The sequence below is a fragment of the Fusarium vanettenii genome, assembly GCF_000151355.1.
Source record: "Fusarium vanettenii 77-13-4 chromosome 1 genomic scaffold NECHAsca_1_chr1_3_0, whole genome shotgun sequence".
In the NCBI taxonomy this organism is placed as follows: domain Eukaryota; kingdom Fungi; phylum Ascomycota; class Sordariomycetes; order Hypocreales; family Nectriaceae; genus Fusarium; species Fusarium vanettenii.
In genome coordinates this window covers 2,584,871-2,606,460 of record NW_003315881.1, presented here as the reverse complement: position 1 = coordinate 2,606,460, position 21,590 = coordinate 2,584,871, and the positions used below count along the sequence as shown (strand labels likewise).

Here is a 21,590-nt window from a genome sequence, read left to right as displayed (position 1 = left end):
TCTTCAGGAACATGTAACCGTGACAAGGAACTGTCACATCCTTCAACTTGCCTCTCCTTCTGACACCTTCGATTCGACCGTAAGCTCGACACTCGGCGAAAAAGGGGTCGGTATAGTAAGCCGCCGTTTCTAGAGGTGTGTCTTCACCTAAGAGAGGACCCCAGTAGTACTCAGAGCTCCAGGGGTCATAGAACTTGAACTGCTCAGGTCAGAATCTTGCGGTTTATACAACGGGGTCGTACGTACTACTTTGATAGCGTATTGCTTCTTACGTATAATCACCCGAAACACGTAACCCTCGGTTCCGGCGCCGCCATCCCTGTCGTCTAGCCTCTCCATCCATTGTATTGGTGATCGATGATGCTGGAACTGGTGAAGTTTCGGACCCGCGCAAGGCGGTAGGTCGTTGATGGACGAGGTCTGTGTTTGGGAACGCTTCCTCGGCATCTTGAGGTGTGGACAGGTGTCTATAGCCTCACCAACCGGACAGCTCAAAGATAATGCCCTCATGGTAGTGCCCCCTTGATGATCGCTTGAGCTTGACTCCAGCGGCTCCTCCCACCTCTCGGAGACTAGGGAGCATCCGACGTGCATGGCGTGACGCTTCAGCGGCGGGGTCTCGGCCAACCATGGGCGTGTATGCTGTCTCATTCAGCTATCATCACCAACACGCAGCACCCGTGATGCCGTGTCGTGGGCCTCAGGTCAGCTCGGCTTCCTAATCAGATGGTAGCGCCGGGTATCTCGACAGCCTCGTCTGCGATTTGCGTCTTTTAAATAGCCCCCTGTCTCGGAATGGACCTCGACTGACCGATGTGATCTGTGCTACATTCCACAGGTCGTACGCTCTCGTAGTATTTATACCCCTCCTCCCATATTCCCTCTTCCCTTCCATGATATGGAATCTCGTCCCCCGGCAACCTCTATCTTTGAACTCCTTACTGCAAAGAACCCCGAACTTGTTCAAATTGAGCCTGCTAACAAGACGCTTACACATTCGCCGCACTATTTCTATCCCAAGGAACTCCAACCATGGGACGAGTTCAACTTCGAGACCCTGGAGGACATCTTCGCGGGTGCTCTGCTGCGTGAGGCCCGCCAGAACGGCCGCTCTCTGCCAGCATATCCAACCCTCATCCCCAAGCTCGATTGCGTTATCACCGAAGAGGATTCGGTAACGAGCTTGATCGTGAAATGGAACGAGTCAATTGTCAACATGGCTCTGATATCTGTTCAAGACCAATTCAACCCGAGCCTTTGGAACTCCAAGAAGAGAAAGCACGAGAAGCAAGACGCCGAACCTTTGCCAGCCCGCCGGGGGAAGCGTAGACAACCACCGAGGCGCAGCTCCCAATCGAATCGCGTGCAAAAGCCGAAGAAGCATCGCCTGTCCGCGCTGAGACCCGACTCTGGCGCCGTGTACCATGCCTTGTCACCAGAAGAGCATGCCTCCCCAAAGACTAAGGAGAGGTTCCCCAAGGAATATAAGCCGGCAACGAAATGGTGCAGTGAAAAGTTCTTCAGAAGCGGCTTCCTCAATAACAAGGGGAAAGTGAGGAAGGGAATGATCATGCAGAACTATTGCATGCCGATAAGGCAAGCCTTCACCTACTGCGTCACCCACGCCTGTCGTTACGGATGCATCTTGACCTGCGGCGAGGCCTTTATTTTCCGAGTGAGGCCACGGGCAGCATCTCCTAGTTCGTATTGGGAATCTCGAAATTTGGCAAGTTTTCAAGCTGACGAAACTAGAGAAAAAAGCGGCTGAAAGTCAGGAGGCACTAACAAAAAGCCTCAGGGATGATGGACTCCTCGAGTACGTCTCGATCCCCTGGGCGAACCACTACCAAGGCGATATCGACAGTTACAAAGACTTGACTGTGAACCTGGCAATGTGGTTTGTACACGTCCTCGCTGGGAATCAGTATTGGGTCGACTGGAAGTACTGTCCCCTGACTGAGGAGGAGCCAAAAGCAGGTCGGCTGTCTGAGGCGACCACAGAGCCGAGCTTTGAGTCTCGAGAATCTGAAGATGAGTCAGATAGCTCTGAGACTACCGCGCCATTGGGCTACACGCCTGTTTCTGTGAAGGATGGGGAGTTTTCAGTGGGAGAGGATGCAATTCATTGGTCCTTCTCGGAAAGGCACGACTTTACCAAGTAGGCATGATCTGTCTCGCACCAAAGGGAGATCAATACACGATATTTAAGCAATGCATCTTTCAGATTTGTGGAGTTTTGGTCAATCTAGATCGTTCATGAGGTTGTTTTAGTTTGGCCCCCTGGCTCCTGCCTTTACGCACCCCTTAAGTCTCGTTCCTTCCTCTAGGATGCTTGCGCGTTGCTGCCTCCCTGTATAAGTCGGAACATGTGATCACAATTTACCAGTGTCTGGGTCCCAACTCTTGGTTTCCATTCGAGATTCTCCAAGACTTGCCAACCAACGGCATTCTTTCAACACCAGTACGCCTTCATTATCTGTGCTATTATCATCATGTCAGAGCCTTCCGAAAACCACTCTCCTCCGTCAGACATAAATTTCTTCATGGTTGACGACGAATACCCCAGCTCGTTTCCGACCATAGAGATCAGGCATTCCAGTTCCGATTTGTGCGCTACTTGCTCAAGCCTGCCACTAGAAGCAGTTCTTGGGGGAGTTACACCATCGATCAACCTTCGAATAAAAGTTGCCAACGTTGGAACCTATTACCAGAAGCAGCCGGCCTATCCTCCTTGTGCCCTGTGCAGACTGTTGTGTGGCTCGCGCATAGACTCTCCAGAGCTTACAGAGAAACTCAACAACAGACAAGGCGGTGAGGAGCTTGTTGCATTGAGCTTTCTCCGTCACTGCTACAACACTATCGGTCATGGGACGCCAGCTACTTGTGGCAATGACTCCATCATGTTGGCTCTCGCGCCATCAGGTTTCCAACGCAGCAACGTCCATCCTCTACCTTCTATTCGACAGGCCCTGGAAGAAGGTGCAAAGAACAAAGGGTGCCTGGTTGCTCGATGGAGCGATAGCCGTGAGCCACCGGGTATCACGGCCCGAATCGTTAGTCAAGAGTTTGACGAGTTGCTGGCCAGATCATGGATTACTTATTGTCAACATCACCATGAGTCCCTGTGCTCAAAAACTGGTGGGGAAGTTGCAGGGCTTCGCTTGATAGACTATCAATCACTTGAAGTGATTTCAGCTCCGAAACATGCCCCTTACGTCGCTCTGAGCTACGTATGTGGTTCCTCTCAGATGGAAGAGTTGCCTTTCAGATTTGGTGGCATCGCAGAATTCGGTGACCTAACCTCGCTCCCCTACACCCTTGCTGATGCTATTCGGGTTACTATCAAGCTGGGGTTCCGTTATCTCTAGATGGATCTGTGCTGCATCGACTAGGAGCACGAGGAAGCCAAACAACATCAAATGGAACAGATGAACCTGATATATCACAACGCAGAACTGACCATTATTGCTGCTGCCAGGAGCGATGTGCAATACGGGCTGCCAGGAGTGGGAGCGGGATACCGCCCACGGATCCCACAGCAAGTTGTCAAGATTGGCAACATCGAAATAGTGCCCACCATGAGGCATCCTCACTCCGCGATCCAAGTGTCAGAATGGTCGACAAGGGCGTGGACTTTCCAAGAAGGCATTCTGAGCCGCCGCTGCCTCGTCTTCACCAACGACCAAATGTACTTTGAATGCGATGGTATGAACTGTCATGAGAGTGTCACGAATGTGCCAAAAAGGAACGACCATTGGAGCAACTTGGAATACTGCCAGCAAATTGAGAACTCGCTGGATGAACTACATGCTCTACACAAGCGCGAATCCGACCGTACATTGCGACCTGGAATCCTGGGATGGAACGACAAGCACCGCTTTGGCCAACCTGACCGTCCAGGCTTACATGCCGCTTTTGTGCAATTCCTGGAAATGATTCAGGCATACTCGGCCAGGGAACTAATGCGTCCTTCCGACGCCCCCAAGGCATTCTATGGCATCGCCAGCAAGTTTGAAGTAATTCCGGACAGGATCGACCAGATCTGGGGCATTCCTTTCTATTGTAACGAAGAAAGGACCCGGGAGGAGACCTTTGTGGCCGGGCTTGCTTGGAATCACAAGGCAAGGGCGGGCTATGACCTAGATGGGCTGCCCATGCCAAGAGGCATATTCCCGACTTGGTCATGGATGAACTGGTCCGGCGAGGTCGAGTATCGTGAGCTTGATCTGTACAAAGACAGACCTATATCCGCCTTTAACAGTGCTGTGGCATCTGTTGTCCTGGAAGCCGACGACGGAGAACTTCTCACCATTTCAGAATACCTGGAGATTCCCCAAGCTGGAATCAACCGTTCTGAGACCCCAAAGGCAGTCCGGTTAGAAACATGGGTTTTCCCACCAGCTACTGTTGCCGTCACCGAGAGCTCTCACTTGACGTTGCTTGGGGATCCTGCAAGTCTACATACATCGATCGTAGATTTTCTATTCAACCCAGGTCTGGCGAGTCTGGCCCAGAGGGGGTTGGAGTTTGAAACGGAATGGATATGCATTTATCTGGGCTCTGTCGAGAGCAAGAGGATCTGCTTGGTTGTCCGCTCGTCGTGCGACGACGGCTGGGAGCGGGTAGGTCTGCTCTTTTCATGGTCCGACCGAGTAGACGAGTGGTGCGCGAACAACCCTCGGCGGAATGTTCGCCTTTTATGATTTGACATTAGATGAGCTTTGCCATGGAAGACGTGGAGGCAGACAGCGATGAGATTGGATTATGTTGTACGTGATAGAATTGAAGCGATGTTAGTGGGTTATAGGTACGTACCGATGGAGTGGAGTCAAGGTGCTTAACGCGTCTCGACGCGTCTCACTCAACTCCAACCTCATCATGATAGCCTAGTACTCAAATAAACTACTTGACCAACACACATCTCCATTCACCAATTGACCTTGGCATCAGTTGTGATATACGATAATTCCAACCTTGGTACTCACAAATTCGACTCGACCCTCCATCATGACAAACTCACCATCGACCGACGATGTCCAAATGGACGCCCCTGTGGACGCTCCCATCGACAACACTCCCTCCTCTTTGACCTATATCCCACCCTCAGTTCACACCGAAGCCGCTCTCGCCGGGGACACATTCACTCACGTGGTCGTACCGCCTTCTCTCCTCCCATCCTCCCCCGATGATCCCGCTTCGGCCGTCCCTTGCTGCCTCGGCGTCGATGAGGCCGGTCGCGGTCCCGTCCTTGGCCCCATGGTCTACGGCGTCTTCTTCCTCCCGCTGACCATCTCGGACTCTCTCCTCCGCGACACACATCACTTTGACGACTCCAAGGTTCTCACGGCTGCCGTCCGATCCAAGCTCATGCGCACCCTCTGCACACCTGGTTCTGACCTGCATACCGAGTGCGGGTGGGCGATCAAGGCTCTCTCAGCGAGGGATATCACCACTGGCATGCTCCATCCTACGACGACTTATAACCTCAACGCTCAGGCGCTGGATGCTACCGTCGATCTCATCAAGGCTGCCTACGCCGCTGGCGTCAACGTCCAGGAGATCTACGTCGACACTGTCGGACCCCCTGCTTCCCACCAGGCCAAGCTCCAGCGCTTCTTCCCCACGGCAAAAATCACAGTAACAAAGAAGGCCGACAGTTTATTCGCATGCGTCAGTGCTGCTTCGGTATGCGCCAAGGTAACCCGAGACGCGACACTGGAAGTGCTATCCGACGCAAAGGGAGAGCTCACCGAGAACGGCATGGGCTGGGGATCTGGATACTCGTCTGACAAGCGATGCACCGGGTGGATGAAGAACAGCATGCACCCGCTGTTTGGATGGGGACACGAGTGCCGGTTTGGTTGGGGGACGTCCAAGGATATGCTTGAGAAGGCGAATGGCGTCAAGGTTGAGTGGCCGGTAGAGGATGATGGCGAGACGAGTAGAGTTACAGACTTTTTCACTGCGGCCGACAAGGATAAGGAGTCATCGGAGCTGGGTAATTGGTTTGGTACACCCGCAGGCTTGGAGGCGTTCTAATTGCTTGGGGTCATGTTGAAGCGTCGCAAGAGATATACATGGTTGGTAATGTCATGATAAAATAGGGGCGCAATAGAGGAACATGTTTTTGGTAATCAAGTAGACATTATATCCTGTTTCATTCGCTATTCATGCCCGGGCAAGGTCTAGGTAGTTACACAACTAAACAATAGAAAAAGAAATTGACCTTTTTTTTCCTGGATCAATCACATCAGATATCATCGATGTCGTCGTCCTGCTGCGAAGAGTTGTTGTTGTTGACCCTTCTCCCCCGGCTATCCAACGTGTCCATGCTAATGTTGTCCGTGTCGTTGCGGGCAGGCATGCCAACCGCCTGGCGCGCAGTGTCCGAGTTGGTGATGAAGTCGCGGAGCTGCTGCTTGGCAATCTCGACGCCCTGCGTCGCCGCCGCGTTGCCCATCGACATCATAGGACCGAGGAGGTTGAGAGTGTAAGCCACGTATGTGCCTCCTGCGAGGACGAGGATGAGAAGGCAGAGGAAGGGGTTGCGCAGAACTAGAGGAATAGTTAGTAAACATCACGTTGATGAACAATCGTAGACACGTACCCATAAAGATCTCGTTCCAGCCAAGGGCCAGGAGCAGGCCGTAAAAGTACCACGGAATCTGAGCCACTCCGCCGATGGCTCCACGCTTGGCCTCGACGTAAACTCCGTCGGCCGTCTTCTTGAATCTCACCACGAGATCCTGGCGCTTGCCCTCGCTGAGAACAGTCATCTCCTCCTCGAGGCTCTTGCCGTCCTCCTCATCGATGCCTCCGATGGGCGCCAGATCCTCCTCGTCGCTGGCCTCGGCACCGCTTGGCTGTGCGCCAACAAAGCCAGGTAGGTCGGGTAGGCTGTTCGTCTCAGAGAGTCTGAACTTGGACAGCAGAGGGACCAAGGTGAGCGTCGACTCCCGCGCCTTGGTATAGATGCCCTCAATGTCATCGGTGGGTCGCCATATCCGTGGCACACCGGCCTCATCGTATCGGAACTTGTCCTCAAAGTTCTCTCGAAGCTTGAGCAGGATGTTGCCTTCCATCACCTCGTCCTCAATCTTTTCACGGAGAGCAGTCCAGCTCTTTCGGCGTAACCGCCATGTGCCAATCTCGACCTCCTCGTTGGTAGCATCGAAGCTCTTGGCTCGCTCAGCGAAGCGGCCCTCGGCCTCCTTGACGATGCCCGTGAAGGCATTCCAGACTCTGTCCCAAAGATCCTTTTCAGTAGGGGGCTTCTCGCCCGTCTCTGGCGCGCCTGAGCCACCTCGGCCACTGCCCAGCTTGTTGAACTCTAGACCAATCGCATCATTGAGTCTAGACTTGACCCATCGCTCAACCCGTGTCGCAAGTCGTCGCATCTCTTCCTTTCGAAGCTTGGCGCTCTCCTCATCCAGCTCCTTCTCGAACAGGGTGAGCTGCGACTCAAAGTTAGTCCAGGCGGCGCCCTCAATGAACAAGCTCTGCGTCTCGACGCCAAAGATGTCCAGAGTCTTGCGCTTCTCATTGGCGACAATCTCGGCGAATTCATAGGCGCCGCCGGCCTTTTGACCAGCCTTGACCTTGTTGGCAACTGCTTCGCCAAAAGCAGCGACGCCGGCCTTGTGAGCCGCCGCCAGCTGTCCTTGGTAGAGAGCCTTGAGTCGAGCGTCGATCTTTCCTTCAAGCTCATGCCTCTTGCGACTATAAACGCCCTTGTGATAACGACTAGCTTGCACCTCAAAGGCCTTGATGCACTTCAGGCGAGCCTCGCTTCCAGATACACCGAGGTCAGGCAAGACGGTAGGAACACCCAGGGTCAATGCCTCGGCCTGCTTATCCTCGAGGGGCGCCACAATGAGATCAAAGTCAATCAAGACCTCCCTGGAAATCTCGTCGCAGCGGAACTGGGCCAGAAGCTCTTGCTGGGTGGGCAGATCGAGGTCCTTGTTGTTGACGATCTGATCCCAGATGCCCTCGGCGTAGACGGAAAACCCGTCGGCCGGGATGCGCCGGTGGTACTCGGCGAGGAAGAGGCCGCCCTCGAGCTCTTGATCGCCATGCAAGCCCGGCTTGCCGTGCCGGTGGCCCGCGGTGAACCTTGATCCCAGCTTCTGCACCTCCTCGGTGAACTTGTCTGCCTGCAGGATCTTGTGGGGCAGGGCGGCGAAACCAAAGTCAAAGTAGTCCTCGATCCGCGAGCCCTCGAGGCCTTGGGGTTTGGAGATGGACGACCAGATCTTTGTCAGGTCCTGGATCAGAGTGGTTCGGAGGTTGCCCAGGGGGGTTGTGCCGAGGTGGTCGCGGATGACGAAGAAGAGGAGGGACCTGGGAGTTGATCTAGACAATGTTAGAGGTGGTGGCACATGCATGCATCACACAGCGTCTAGCTTACTGCTTGTCCTTGAGGAAGAGCTGCAGGTTGACCTCGAAGACAGTCTTGAGCAGTCCCATGTTGGCTCCCTGGTACAAGCCGACCTGGTGCTCCCAGATGTTGAGGATCAGGACCTCGCTGGTGGCCAGGGCGAACAGGGCGCTCTTGCGCTCAAAGTCTTGATCCTCGCCGCGCTCTCGGCCGTCGGTACCCTCGACATCCATGACGAGGATGTTGTCGGCCATCTTGGTGCCAGCGCTCTCCTCGCGCTTGTTCTTGGACATCCAGATACCCTTTGTAGTCTGGCGACGCTCCGTCTCGGACATGACGGAGAAGTCGGTGCCGAAGAGGTTGTTGAGGAGGGTCGACTTTCCGGTGGACTGGGAGCCAAAGACGGAGATGAGGTGGTAGTTGAAGCCAGACTCGGCGACCGAGGTGAGCTGGAGGTACTCGTTGAGGTTCTCGCTGAGAGGGAGGTGATCGGTCAGTAAAGGCCAAAGTGGCGGTAGCGGTAGCGGTAGCAGCAGCAGCAGCATTGGGATGCATACTTAAACTCCTTGTCTTCGTCGATGACCTGGACGCCATGCTCATAGCTTCCGGCGCCTGGCTTCTCGCCGACGGCAGAGAAGTGGCCGTTCATGGTCTGCGACTTGTGGGTGCGGTTGTTGGTGTTGAGTGTTGGTGTGTGCGGGTGTGGGATGTAGCAGAGACGGAGAGAGAGAGAGCTTAAACAGCTAACAAGTAAGTACGTGCATCCAGCCGTTGACAAAGCGTGGGTGGGAACCCCTTGGCAACGGGAAATAAAGAGAGAAAAAAGGTAAATATGACGAAACTTGTGTTGCACAGACTTTGACGTTGTAACAACAATGAGGAAAGATTAAAGAATTTGAGTAGAGTATATCTGTACTGTATTTGTTGGGGCGAATAGTCGGGAAACCCGTCGGACGACCAAAAAGTTGTGACCACCTGGACAAACAAGACGGGACGGATGCAAGTTCCTTGTGATGCAGGCCCCAAGGTACGTACCTTTACCCTTCTCCCCTCTGTCCCGCAGCACGTACCTTCAAGCAAGCCAGAGCCAGCCCCTTAAAAGGTGGGAGCCCTTTCTTACTTCATCCCTGTCCGTATGTGGGTGCTTCTGACCTTTGTCCACCAAAAAAAGGCGGTGCGAGGGTCCAGTCGGTACACATCACGCAGCCGCCATGCGGTCACTGGCCAGGTCAATTCGCTGTCTGTTTCATGCATGCCTCGGTAGCACACGATGAATTCCACTTCTCAAGTATTCATGACCTGCTGTCACATGTACTTGACCGTTGCTTTGTCATGTTTTCACGATATCTCATCGGAATCGGTTTATCCGTGCCCCAACCCAGGATCGGTCCGTGTCCCGCTCCTGGAGACCTTGAATATCCGGCCAATCACGGTCCGCCTTCCCTTGACTGCAACACCCCGCCGAGGGGTCCGGCATCTGAGGAGGGGAAGCTCATGAAAGCATTGTCAATAGCTCACCATAGCATCAAACCGAGCTACTGGTCACTATCACATTGTCAATCGATTCGGTCAAAGTCAAAATGTTGATCAAGGAGTCTCACATCGACGTCCCCACGTCTGCCAATGGCAAGGACAGCACCATGCGTAACTTGACCCTCACTCAACTATTCCATGATATGACCAACTGACAACAACAACAATTAGGAATCTTTGTCTTTCATCCAACAATTCCCGGATATCCTAATGCGTATGTATCATTCTGTCTGTTCTTGCAGATCTCGACTAATCTATATCCTAGACGCTTCCCAGGTGTATGCCTCTTTAGCGAGATTTACCAAGGTACCTATCAACACATTAGCATCTCACAAGATACCCTGGCAACTTGAGCAACAATTTGACATCCATCAGTAACTGGCCCCGTTGCCCGTTTCGCCCGTCAAATCGCAGGCCAGGGCTACATTGTTGCCGCCCCTTCTTCCTACCATGACTTTACCGGTCCGGAACCCCTCAAGTACGATGTTGAAGACACGGACCGTGGCAACAAGTTCAAGATTGAAAAGGTACTATTCTAAGAACCAATGTTCGCACGGTATCTAACTGCAAAAGACCCTCGAGTCCTACGATGCCGACTCATACGCCACTGTTGACCATCTCCTCTCCCTCCCAACCTGCACTGGTCTCGTTGGAGCTACGGGAATGTGCCTTGGCGGCCACCTCGCCGTCCGCGCCGCTGTAAGTTGCTACCATAATCCTGTCTTGAATTATACTCACACCTCCAGCTTGACCCTCGCATCTCTGCTTGCGTCGCCTACTTCGCCACTGATATCCATTCTCGCACCCTTGGTCCCTATGACGCCCCCAACACCTCTTCCACTGCCCCCGAGTACAGCAACCACACCCTAGACCTTTTCAACAACTTCAAGGGCGAGGTTGCCATGATTTTCGGTGTCAAGGATACACACGTCCCTGATGCGGGTCGCGACCTCATTCGCGCCAAGTTGCGCGAGGCTGGTGTCGTTACCAGCTTCTACGAGTTCGCCTGGGCTCAGCATGCCTTCATCCGTGATGAACTCAGCAAGGGCCGCTACGACCCAGCCATCACCAAGATCTGCTTCGAGGTCCTGCTTGAGCTCTTTGGCCGTGTCCTCAAGACGGATCTGGGAGCCAAGGACGGCAACGTGCCCCCTCCTGAGCATATCTGTTAAGCTGCCTCCCATTCTCACATCTCATACAGTTGAAGTCTCTTCAGTTACCAGATGAATAAAAGTAATAATGATCTAATTTCTTAACTTCGTAAAATATGAGCTGCCCGTTGAGCAATCCCATAGTCTGGATTCGTAAAACCAATACTTCCGCCCAATTATTTGTGCGGGTAGCCCAATCTAGGTTATAACGGGATAGTTCACCCAATGTTTGTTTGCTTCCATGTACACCCAGTTGCCAAAATCCAAAAATCCAACCGCGTGGAATAGCGACTCCATATTACCACCAAAACATTTTAATCAGCCGTTACACTTTGCATCTCCTTCACCTCCAAGTCCACTAGCGTTGAGGAGCTGGGGGTGGTCCCTGAGGAGGAGGGCCTTGAGGTGGTCCTTGCTGGGACCTGGCGCCCTGGAGGGGATGCTGGACGTTGGTCTGGATGTGGCTGCTGCTAGCACCTCCTGAGAATGGCTGGTATCCCTGGGAACCCTGAGATGGACCGGCAGAGAGGTTAGAGTGGTAGGGCGTAGCGCCCATGCCAGTCTCAGCTTCCTCGTCGAAGGGACTGCGAATGCTGCGAGGGCTGGGCTGCGTCATCGAAATGCTGGGCCGGGGTGCCGTCTCCAAAGACAACTGTGGCACACCCTCGCCAGCCTTGCGACGGCCGCGAGTGCTCTCACGCTTGAGATCAGTGCGGAGGGCCTCGATATCCCTGGAGCGATGATGATCCTCGTTCGATCCCAGAGTGTGGTTGTCACTGTTGTCCCAGGCACCAACGCCGGCGGCAGCGGGGCGAGAGTTGAAGTCATGCATGGCCTGCGTCTCGCTCTCCTCGCTTTGCTCTTGCTTGCTTGTAGGCACCATGCGGGCCTCATCCTTGGCCTTGTCTGCATCCGCACGGCTCTTGCTGGCAAAGTCATCGGTGACGGCAACTGAGTATGAGGGGTTGGTCGGCCCACCAAGGGGCTCACCGCCACCTCCAGGACCGTTGACAGGCACCTTCTTCAGAGCAAGCGCCAGCGCACACATGAACTTGGAACGACGGCTGGCTCGTACGGAATCGTTGTGCCAGTTGGACTTGTGTGCGATGGTGACAAAGAGAAGCAGCTTGTCCAGGTCGCCAACACCACCGACGCTAATGCTGAGGTTGGGCTGGAAGTCACGAGCATTCTCAGGCTGTCGAACGAATTTCTCCATTTCGGATCGGAGCAGCTCAATGTCCTCGAAAGACGTATCAAAGGAGACGTTAACCTCGACGGTCTCATGCATGGCCTTGCTGCGAGAGATATTTTCGATCCAGATGTTGTTGAGTTGAATGTTGGGCACCTGGATACTTGTCAGTATTACTTCTTGCTTCTGACGGATTCCGACAACTGACCTGAACCGTCTGCATAGTATCGAGGCGGTGGAAAACAGAGTAGAGGAGGGAGATCTTGTTGACAACCATCTTGGTACCACTGATGTCAACGCGGTCACCAACATCGTAAGGGTGCTTGACGAAAAGGAAAATGCAGGAACCCAGGAACTCCTGAGCCGTGACAGCGAAAATGAAAGAGAGCGAGAGCAGCGTAGTTCCCGCGGTAGTCAGAGTCGTAATGAAACTGCTCTGGAAGAAGGCAACTAAGTGGATGGTCAGTATACTTCATTCTCTTCATCAGTGAGATCGACTTACGGAAAATGAAGACAACAATCAGAAGCACAACGAAAAGGAGAATCTTATCAAAAGCTTGCAGAGCCTGACCGATATCCTTCATACCCTCGGCGATTGCCTTTCTCTCTGTGCCAATCTCAACAACCTTTCGGACCATCTCATCGAGGCTGATGTCGCCGTTATCGTCGCCGTCGATCATGTAGAACGCTTCTTCAGCCTCATCCTTGTATGCAGGTCCGAGAACTTCCTGGAAATCCTCCAGAACAAGAGAGTTGTGGTTCTCAACGACATAGGACATCCAGATACGACGACCCATGGCCTCGGAGCTTCGGCTCTTCTCGAGAGCTTCGAGAACAATCGAGTGAGCTGAGTTGGGGTTGAACACGCTCTTGCCAGTGATCTCAGAGGCAATGTTGCCAAAGACAGAGGTAACCTTGTCTCCAATGCGACCAACTTCTCCGATGAGCTTCATAGGGGTGGCGGAACCAGCCCGCTTGTGTCCCTTCTTGCCTCGCAGCATCATCTCAATGCTATCGTTGATGATATAGTCCTCGTCGGCGAACTCCGGGCAGTGCATGGGGAAGAGAGTGCGAGAGGCATCGTAGAGAAGCCCGAGAAGGTGAACCTCGCGCTTAGAGGCCTTGATACGGTTGGCGAAGGATCGCTGGTGGTAAGAAATACCAATGAGCTGGACAATGGCCTTTTCGCCGAGGAAGACAGCTGAGGAGACAAAGAGGGCACCCAGAACGCGACCCATCGTTTGGCACCATGGCACAAACGAGTCGCTCTTGTCCTCGTCCCTGTACAAATTCTTGAAGGTGACGTATGAAGCCAGGGCCCAGAAGAAGAAGGAGAATGGCAGGATCAGGTTACCGAGGACAGTCGCATACTTTCGGGTACCCTTGCTAACAACTCCGGTAAAGAACATAAAGAGGGCGGGAAGAAACCAGGCGACGACCTTGGCCACCCAAAGCGAGAGCCACATGATCTCAATCCAGAGGAAGATCTTGAACAGAGGAGGGCCAGGGTTGCCGTCGTTCTTTCCGCCCTTAAACTTGCCAACAGAAAGCCCATTCTTCTCGCCAATGGCAGACAGAACAATGAGCGGGATGGCGAGGAGCAGACCAACAGGCACAACGTAGACGAGGTATCGGGTAACGACGGAGAAGCCGATGATCTTGTAGTACAGCCGGCCCATAGCGTTCAGGGAGGTGGCCTCATCGCCAGTGTTACTACGCGAGAGCTGATTCTCGCCTTCCTTGCGCCGGCGGCCGCGATGTCCAAGGTGATGACCCGACTTTTCGTTCTCGTGAACAGAGGCGCTGTCGAAGCTGGTAGGGTGAGGCATCTCAGCCTTTCTGTGGCCGGTGTTGGAGGCATTGCTCTTGACCGGCGTGAGTTGGATGCCGTCCGTCATGTCGCGGTTGCTATTACCACCGCCGAGGGGGATGAATCCTGAGTGTCGCGAGTTGCGAGGGGACAGAGAAGGATGGTGATTCATGCTGGTTTATGTTGGGACTCCAACCAGGGAGTCTGGGGGTGGGACCGAGTTCGAGAGGTATGCTTGTGGAGGTGATTCGATGTGAGACTCGTGTGGAATTGACTTGTAGAACGTGTCGAGGGTGATGATGAAACCGATAACGTCGGGAGATGTCAGATCGGGTAGTGCTAGGGAAGATGTGAGACGGCAATGGGATATCAAATCCTCAATCGCAACAATCTGCTAGGTATAGGAGAGTTTTGGTGGGAAAGTTATCCGCTGAAGGCTTGCTCCAGGCAGATGATGCCAAACCCAAAGTTGTAGTTGTAGGATATGAGATTCAAAGGAAACAAATGCAGGTGAAAACACTACAACAATCCCATGAGATATTGCCCTCTTTTTGTTATTCCTCTTTTCCAACAAAAGAACGAGGGTGATCTGCCGTCTTCTCCAGCGAAGAACAGGCAAGCAGTTGGAGGATAAATGACCTGGTAGGAAACGAGAGGGAATCCAGGAAACAAAAAGAGGAAGAACCGAGCGAGTGAAAGGAGGGGAGGCCGGGGTGGGAGGACCGCGGTTTTAGGGACTGGAACGAATGCTGGTGGAGAAGAAGAAAGAAGAGAACGAGAGAGAGAGGGAGAGACAAGGACAAGAACAGAACGAACAGACGCAGCTTGACGAAGGAGATTTTCGGGGATCATGGATGAGGTGGAGGTTCCCTGGCGCTTTCCTTGTCGTGGTCCTGCCCCGAGGCTCGTGCTTCATGTGGGATTGTGGGATGTGGCACTGTGCAGTGGGTACCTGAATACATAGGTACCTGCAGAGAGTGTGACTGACTTTGCCCAGTGTGTGAGTGCCTGTGAGCTTGAAAGGGGGTTTTCGTACATGTACAGTACGTACCGACGCCATGATGGGTCCAGCGTGGAGAAGGGGGCAATGATCCACAGTCAGCGCGTCCTCTGCAAGGTTTGAGGAGCTCCAGAACGGTTTGGGGCGGCCAGCCACCCATCAAGTTTTTTTTTTCTACTCTGTCGGTCCTACCCTCCAGGGGCCTGTCAAGAGCCCTACCAGCTGAAAGAGGATCCGCACCAGGGCATTTTTTCTTTGCTGGCTTCAGGGGGAGTCCTCCCCTCCAAATGTCAGCGCCGTCCAGTAATCTCACGGCACTGGCAGCGTTTACCAGCGCCGGTCCCAGGGGGAGGCGCCGCCCCCCGGCAGCCACCACTGGCTCCCCTGGCGGAACCGGCGCCAGCAGATGGAGGGTTTGTTTCACGTCTCCCGATCGGGCTTGAGGTGAGGGCGGCCGCGGGTGGTAAACAGACGACAGATGCGTGATGGGCTTTTGTTTTGCATCCATGTGCTGATTTTTGTGCTTTACTGCTCATGAGACGGCTAGAACGGATGCATACAGTACATAGTTCGCCAAGGATGAATGAGCCGTGGCTGGCTTTGTTAAATGACGGCAATGCGTGGCATCCATCTCCATGACAGTTTTGATATTGCACCACCACCAACACCATATGCATCTCGGAATGAGAGAGATCCTTCCGTAAACTGTCAAGTCCTGACGAGAATGGAAAAAGAAACGTGGGAATAAAACTGGAGAGGGCGGGGGTAAACACATCTCAACACGAGGGATTCGCTCTCTGCCTCTCGATCAACCTCTCGATTCATCCACATCCCGAGAGTCTGAACTCGTCTCCATCTTTTCCGGCCCTCCATCAACCCCCCGTAAAGGACCCCTATCATGGAAAAGATTTGCGTACAAGATCTCGAGGGGTCTTGTCATCGGCCAACCTCTACAGTATGAGGATGGACAGCGAGGTAGGCGCCCATTCTTCATGTCAATCACTTGTGCAACCTGGCGTCACTCTCTTTATCCTATTCGACGATATGTGAGGTTCTTCCGTGAACAGCAAGCACATGAGCATTTAGCTTCTTTTCTTTTCCCACCCTTTCGTGTAACGGCTAGACTCCTTCCTTGTTGTCTCGTTGAAACCGCTAAGAAGCACCACCTACATGTGAACGCGCAACCACCTTCAAGAACAAAAGACGAGACGAAACCAACCACACTTTCTCTCCATTCGTCCACCTCGACAAATCTAGCGTCAGCGCCACCAGGGGACTTGACTTTTTTTTGTTGTGCAACCACCCACCATCACGCCTCTTCAACTGCCGGCCCCGGCAAGACGCCTCGTCCTGATCTGATCGGGACAAGGCCCAACGTCTAAGTCGACAACGACGACGACGGACACGTTTCCCATGACGTTTCAAAATGGGTCCTCGGGGCGTTATCGTCTCCCGATGAAAGCAAAACAGTAAAAAAAAAAAAAATTTGGCCCTGGAAACTAAAAGAATGAAAAAAAGAGGCCCGCCGTGAATTGCCACCACCGATGAGAAACCAAGCAACTAGCCCCTGCAGGGCTATGTTTGGTTTGCTGTCCCAGCCTCTGATGATCCCATCTCTCCTCAATATTCACAATTTTTGTTGCTAGACATGGTTTCCTACATTAGCCTTGGCAGGACAGTATCAGAGAATAACAAAAATAAAGGGTTGCGCAAGGATTGGATTGCTGGCTCGCATAGCCACCCCGTTCATCATCCCTCGCAGCCAAGATGGAAGGGATACCATGCGGCCATGCCGTTGACCCGTGTAGACGACATTAAAGCTTGGTCAGGACCCTGATATTTATTAAAATAGTTCTCACAAAATTGCAGTCAGCAGAGCATCCAATGCTGTTCCTTATCTGAAACGGTTCCTCACCTCCCCTATGTAGCATTCGATGGTAGCCAAGCTCGTGGCCCTACAGCGATTGCCTTCCCTTTTTACAGGGAGCTTGGGGTGGTAATTGACCGCTGATTGAAGGGTGGAGGTACAGGAAGCTCGCCCCGACAGATTGGGTCACGATCTCGCTTCAACTAACAACAGCATCTTCAACTTCAACTCTTCATCATCGTGATCATCTCCCATCAAACCACCAAGTCTCTTGTACATCACAGGGCGCAACAGTCTCACTGTGAATTCTCACCGCTGGACCCCTTTTGTCTCTCCTTGTCCTTCCGCCCTGTCCAATCCCATCGGCCAGGGCCCGAACCCAACGACCGCCGATCAACATTGCTCATCCCATCCCATCCCATCCGCCAGAAAAGAATTGGATCACGCCCTCCTTCTCCGCCCAGACCAGAATGCAACGTGATCTGATCGATCTGATCCTTCACCCCGGATAATGCTAGCCGTGCTGCAACAACACCCGTGTTGTAGAACCCCACGACACGCCTCTCGTATCGTATCGCATCGAGCGGAACATCTCTTGTAAGTCGGTATGCGCCTACGCGCGCGGCATAAACAAAATGACGTTGAAATCCCCTCGTGTTGAGACTTTGCATGTGTGTGTGGGTGAGCAGCCCAACTTGGGAATACCGCCTTTGCCTGCCTAGTCCAGTTCTGGTCAGTAACCGCCAAACTTGGCCGGCCGCCGGTCCTGGTCTCCCGGCCTATCCCAATCTTTTGGCGGACTTCGTCACGGGTGGAGAAGCCTTTCTATCGCTGGGCGTTGATCATCCATTCCAGCTGTCGGCTCCGGCGCCGGTTCAACAGGTGGTTCAATGACGGAATTCCAGTCCACGTCAACCGCTTCACTTTCCGCTCTCACGACGTCACTGACCAAGGCCGTCTATTCGATCTTGGCAAATTACCTATTTACCATGAGCAAATAATTATTATTCACTGCAGAACCATTCATGAAACTACTGCCAACTAGGACCGTCATCATGACTTCTTCACCCGTGACGTCACATAATTTGTCCAACTTGTCTCCATCGTGGGGGTATCTTATTGATCTTCCGTTCAACAAAAAGATTGATCCTAGTCCATTCGCCTGCTCCTTTTTTTCCGTTCATCCAGGGTATCATAGAGCACAAGCAAGCAATACTTTCCAAATCAAATCATCAAACATATCCAACGCCAATGCCACCAATCTTTCGCCAAACTCATATGGCATTCGTCAGCCCAACAGTGTCTTTGAGCTCAACCTTGGCCTTGTCGTTCTCGTATCCGGCATCGGTGCTATGACTGTCTTCAGGTTCGCCAACGTCGAACTGATATAGAGGTTCCAGCGTCACGTCTCGCTGGAACAAGATCCATCGTCTGATCCACCATGGGAGTGCCTTGGTCACCTGGTACTTCATGAAGACGCGGGTAGGCACCGCAAAGATGTAATCGAGCTCCTCTAGCGTCCGCTGCTTCGTTTCTGGCAGCCAGAGGAAGATCATGATGAGCGCAATAAAGTTGAAGCCCGAGTACAGACCAAAGGCCCCTATCGCGTGCAGCCTGTCGAGCATCAGGGGAAACGTGATGGACAGGACAGCCGCCCAGAATAAGCACGTTGCCACAGCCCACGACATGCCAACTTCACGATGCGATAGAGGAAACACTTCGGCTGAGTATGCATACGGCACTGGGCCCTCACCGGGTGAGTAAAAGGCCGCAAAGAGGTAAACAAACATGGCCACAAGGCCAAGATGAGCTCCGCCTGTCCCAGGTATCAGAGTGCACAGTCCAGCAGCAAGGAGCGTCCATGCCATCTGAGGAAAGGTGAACAAGAGCAGAGACCGTCGTCCAAAGGTATCAATAGTCCAGACTGCGGGCCATGCAAAGACGAAGTTGACGAGTCCAAACCCCATTGAGGCCAGCAGTGCCTGGTTGTCGTTGGCCCCTGATTCCTTGAAAACGCTCGTCGAGTAAAACGCGATGATGTTGATGCCGCACATTTGCTGTGCGATCATGACAACAAACGAGGCGAGGGTGGCTCGGCGTACTCGGGGGATCGTGAACAGCTCGATGAAGCGGTTTATATAGTTGCCCTTCTTAATAAATTCGAATTCGAGCTCAAGCTGCGCATGAATGTAATACAAGTCTCGAGCGGCCTGCACAGGGTGATTCCGTAGACGAAGCAAGGACTGTAATGCGTCTCTATAGCGATTCTTCTTCATGTACCAACGCGGTGACTCGGGGCAGAAGTAGATCAATATCAACAGGGGCACGGCGGGGATGAAGGCCGACCCAAGCTGATACCTCCAAGCGTTGTGGCCAATCTTGGTGACGGCCACGTTTGCGCAAGTTCCGAGAAAGATGCCAAATGCTGTCCACATCTGCCAGCTCATGACAAAAGCTCCTCGGATCGGGGCGGGCGAGTTTTCGGCAGCAAAGATGGGGACTATCATGACACACATTATTAGCCTTTGAACGAAAGAGGAACGTAACCCTCCGGGCCCGAAAGATATGATTCTCACCAGTTGACGCCTTGGTTCCCATCCCGATACCAAGGAGTAGACGGCATGCAAATAGCTGCTTCCAATTGTTACACAGCGCGCTTCCAATAACGGGCCAGAGACAAAAGTTGGCCGAGAAGAAGATTGTCCCTCGACGGCCGAAACGCTGATTTAGAGGGTCTGATAGCCAGCATCCAAAGAACGCAGTACCGATGTACGGCGCAGAGTTGACGAGGCCGACCAGGAGCTTATCTCGGATACTGTTGGATCCAATATCGAATGCATACGGAAACTCAAGATTGGCACCGTTTGAGCCCGTCTGATCCCATCCTTGCACGGCAGCACCGATAGAGCAGGTAGCAACAGTCAGGTATAGAACGAAGGGGACGCGCCACTTGTGGAGGATCTCATTCCTAAGCGCTTCGATCTCGTCGTCGTTGAGCTTCTCGTCGCCATCAATATCTTCATAACCAGTGGGATCCTGGGCAACGAGGGCGCCCTGTCGGATGAGATGGCGATAGTCGTCGAGGTCCTTCTTGCGACAAAAGTCATCGACGTCGGCCATTAACCTTGACCGGGGGATGCCCCATAAAGGGTTCTTGATCCTTTCCATCCATGTCAGTCAAGTCACTCGGGATTCGGCAGAGCCATGTCAAGATAGGACGTACTTGGCTTCGACATTGGCATGCAGGTTGACATAGGCTTCTGAAGGACGACGCGCATGCTCAATCATGGAACTGTAAGGGAATTCGTGGGGAGTCCTTGAAAGGCTGGTAAAGGTCAGCATGATGGTCGTTGGCCACATGTGATCGTCGGATACCTACGCTTGCACATCCTCGTCACCTTGGTTCGGCGCCATTCTGTTTCAAGCCCCCAGTGGGGTAGTCTCACGAAAAGAAGCACCAAGTGAGAGTTGAAGATCCGAGGCAGAGTCCGGGGAAGCGATCTCAGAAGGGGCGGAGAGGCGCTGCCGAACAGCGTTGATGAGCAGAGACTTGATGGTGTTGTCAAGCGCCGGCAGTAATAGTAAGAGAAAATAAGAAACAAAGTCGTGAAAATGCTTAAATATCACCTAGGCAAAGGTTGAGCGAACCAGTTCCCGGCGATGTCTCTCGGGCGATCGCCTTGCGGGGATGGAAGATATGGAGACACACTGAGGCACAGTCAGGGCGGAGGCGGAGTCGGACAACGGTTGCGACTGGTCTGTGTTTCGGACAGTGCACCTTGTGTAGCCAGCGTCTGTATTACAGACGGTCAAGGGCGAGTAAGCAAGAGACGCGGGTGAGAATTGGGCGCAGAGTTGAAGGAGGCAAGGTTGTGTTGTGAGACGGAAGAAGTGAAGTTGAAATCAAGGCCGGGGGCGGCGGCAACTTCAGCGCCGGTCCAGGTCGGTGGCGGCTCGTCTTTCGGAGGGCATCGGGGAATATCAGCCCTCCAGCGCGGTAGTCATGGGGAAACCTGGTCCTCCTGGGTTGCGCTGATGTACTGTATGTACGGTACGGTAATGTTTGATGGTGGTGAGAGCGGCGCCGACAACTCTGCGACAATGATGATCCAGTCGGTTGCGCTTTATTTGAGAGCCAGCAGAAATGGCAGCGGTCGAAAAAAAGACAAGGGGTCAAGGACCCTGGCTTAACAAGCACGGGAGTAAGACGATCCTGACAGCTGGGACCTCGAGGAACCTCTTGAAGTGGTCGACGAGCAGCAGCGAGTGAGTGACAAGTGGGTTGCTTGGGCCTTTTTGTTCAAAGGCTGGCTGCTGCAGGGCTCTCAAGTCGAGAAGAAGTCAGTCAACCTTACCCCATGGGCCGGGATCCTCGTCCTTGGAGTGCAGCGCGCCCAGCCATGGCCAAGGAATCCCGCCGCCCATCTCCGCATGCGAAAGCTCCCTCGGCCCCAATGGCAGGCCTGTCCATGGCCCTAAAACTGGGGACCGCCCAGGAGATGACGGCTGGGATTGGGTTTCATGGTGCAACGCTAGACCATCATCAGAACAAGCCATGGGAACAGTTTGCTTCCTGGACCTGGGGGAGGGACCAGCATCGTGATGACCATGGTGGGCTTGAAAATGGGCCCAATCCCCCATCGAGAACCCTCTCGGCTTC

At 53.4% G+C, this 21,590-nt stretch overlaps 7 protein-coding genes across 7 annotated transcripts; 4 read left to right on the top strand and 3 right to left on the bottom strand.

Moving 5' to 3' along the window:
• Positions 1–898: 898 nt before the first annotated feature.
• NECHADRAFT_98887 (uncharacterized protein) lies at positions 899–2,162 on the top strand (the record flags this gene model as incomplete). Its single annotated transcript, XM_003054376.1, has 2 exons — positions 899–1,675; positions 1,740–2,162. The coding sequence occupies 2 exons, from the start codon at positions 899–901 to the stop codon at positions 2,160–2,162; spliced, it is 1,200 nt and encodes a 399-aa protein (XP_003054422.1).
• Positions 2,163–2,900: 738 nt separating this feature from the next.
• On the top strand, positions 2,901–4,890 carry NECHADRAFT_75115 (uncharacterized protein; the record flags this gene model as incomplete). Its single annotated transcript, XM_003054375.1, has 5 exons — positions 2,901–3,024; positions 3,196–3,230; positions 3,393–4,622; positions 4,715–4,769; positions 4,808–4,890. 5 exons carry the CDS (start codon positions 2,901–2,903, stop codon positions 4,888–4,890), a joined length of 1,527 nt encoding a protein of 508 aa, XP_003054421.1.
• A 117-nt stretch (positions 4,891–5,007) lies between these two features.
• NECHADRAFT_75114 (uncharacterized protein) lies at positions 5,008–6,039 on the top strand (the record flags this gene model as incomplete). Its single annotated transcript, XM_003054374.1, has 1 exon — positions 5,008–6,039. The coding sequence occupies one exon, from the start codon at positions 5,008–5,010 to the stop codon at positions 6,037–6,039; it is 1,032 nt and encodes a 343-aa protein (XP_003054420.1).
• Positions 6,040–6,250: 211 nt separating this feature from the next.
• On the bottom strand, positions 6,251–9,029 carry NECHADRAFT_90244 (uncharacterized protein; the record flags this gene model as incomplete). Its single annotated transcript, XM_003053657.1, has 4 exons — positions 6,251–6,555; positions 6,608–8,355; positions 8,411–8,854; positions 8,938–9,029. 4 exons carry the CDS (start codon positions 9,027–9,029, stop codon positions 6,251–6,253), a joined length of 2,589 nt encoding a protein of 862 aa, XP_003053703.1.
• Positions 9,030–9,960: 931 nt separating this feature from the next.
• On the top strand, positions 9,961–11,085 carry NECHADRAFT_75112 (uncharacterized protein; the record flags this gene model as incomplete). Its single annotated transcript, XM_003054373.1, has 6 exons — positions 9,961–10,024; positions 10,085–10,127; positions 10,179–10,219; positions 10,289–10,440; positions 10,487–10,612; positions 10,660–11,085. The coding sequence occupies 6 exons, from the start codon at positions 9,961–9,963 to the stop codon at positions 11,083–11,085; spliced, it is 852 nt and encodes a 283-aa protein (XP_003054419.1).
• Positions 11,086–11,153: 68 nt separating this feature from the next.
• On the bottom strand, positions 11,154–14,931 carry NECHADRAFT_57521 (uncharacterized protein). The gene is made up of 3 exons (XM_003053656.1): positions 12,756–14,931; positions 12,462–12,703; positions 11,154–12,409 (listed from the first exon to the last, which is right to left on the bottom strand). Exons 1-3 carry the CDS (start codon positions 14,233–14,235, stop codon positions 11,423–11,425), a joined length of 2,709 nt encoding a protein of 902 aa, XP_003053702.1. The 5' UTR covers positions 14,236–14,931; the 3' UTR covers positions 11,154–11,422.
• A 3,273-nt stretch (positions 14,932–18,204) lies between these two features.
• NECHADRAFT_90242 (uncharacterized protein) lies at positions 18,205–20,344 on the bottom strand (the record flags this gene model as incomplete). Its single annotated transcript, XM_003053655.1, has 4 exons — positions 18,205–19,430; positions 19,579–20,090; positions 20,154–20,255; positions 20,310–20,344. 4 exons carry the CDS (start codon positions 20,342–20,344, stop codon positions 18,205–18,207), a joined length of 1,875 nt encoding a protein of 624 aa, XP_003053701.1.
• Positions 20,345–21,590: the final 1,246 nt, after the last annotated feature.

Coding starts and splice junctions, on each gene's coding strand:
- NECHADRAFT_57521 (XM_003053656.1), bottom strand. CDS start 14,235: ATGAATCACCATCCTTCTCTGTCCCCTCGCAACTCGCGACACTCAGGA. Junction 12,704..12,755: donor GATTGTTGTCTTCATTTTCC/GTAAGTCGATCT, acceptor CCATCCACTTAG/TTGCCTTCTTCCAGAGCAGT. Junction 12,410..12,461: donor ATACTATGCAGACGGTTCAG/GTCAGTTGTCGG, acceptor ACAAGTATCCAG/GTGCCCAACATTCAACTCAA.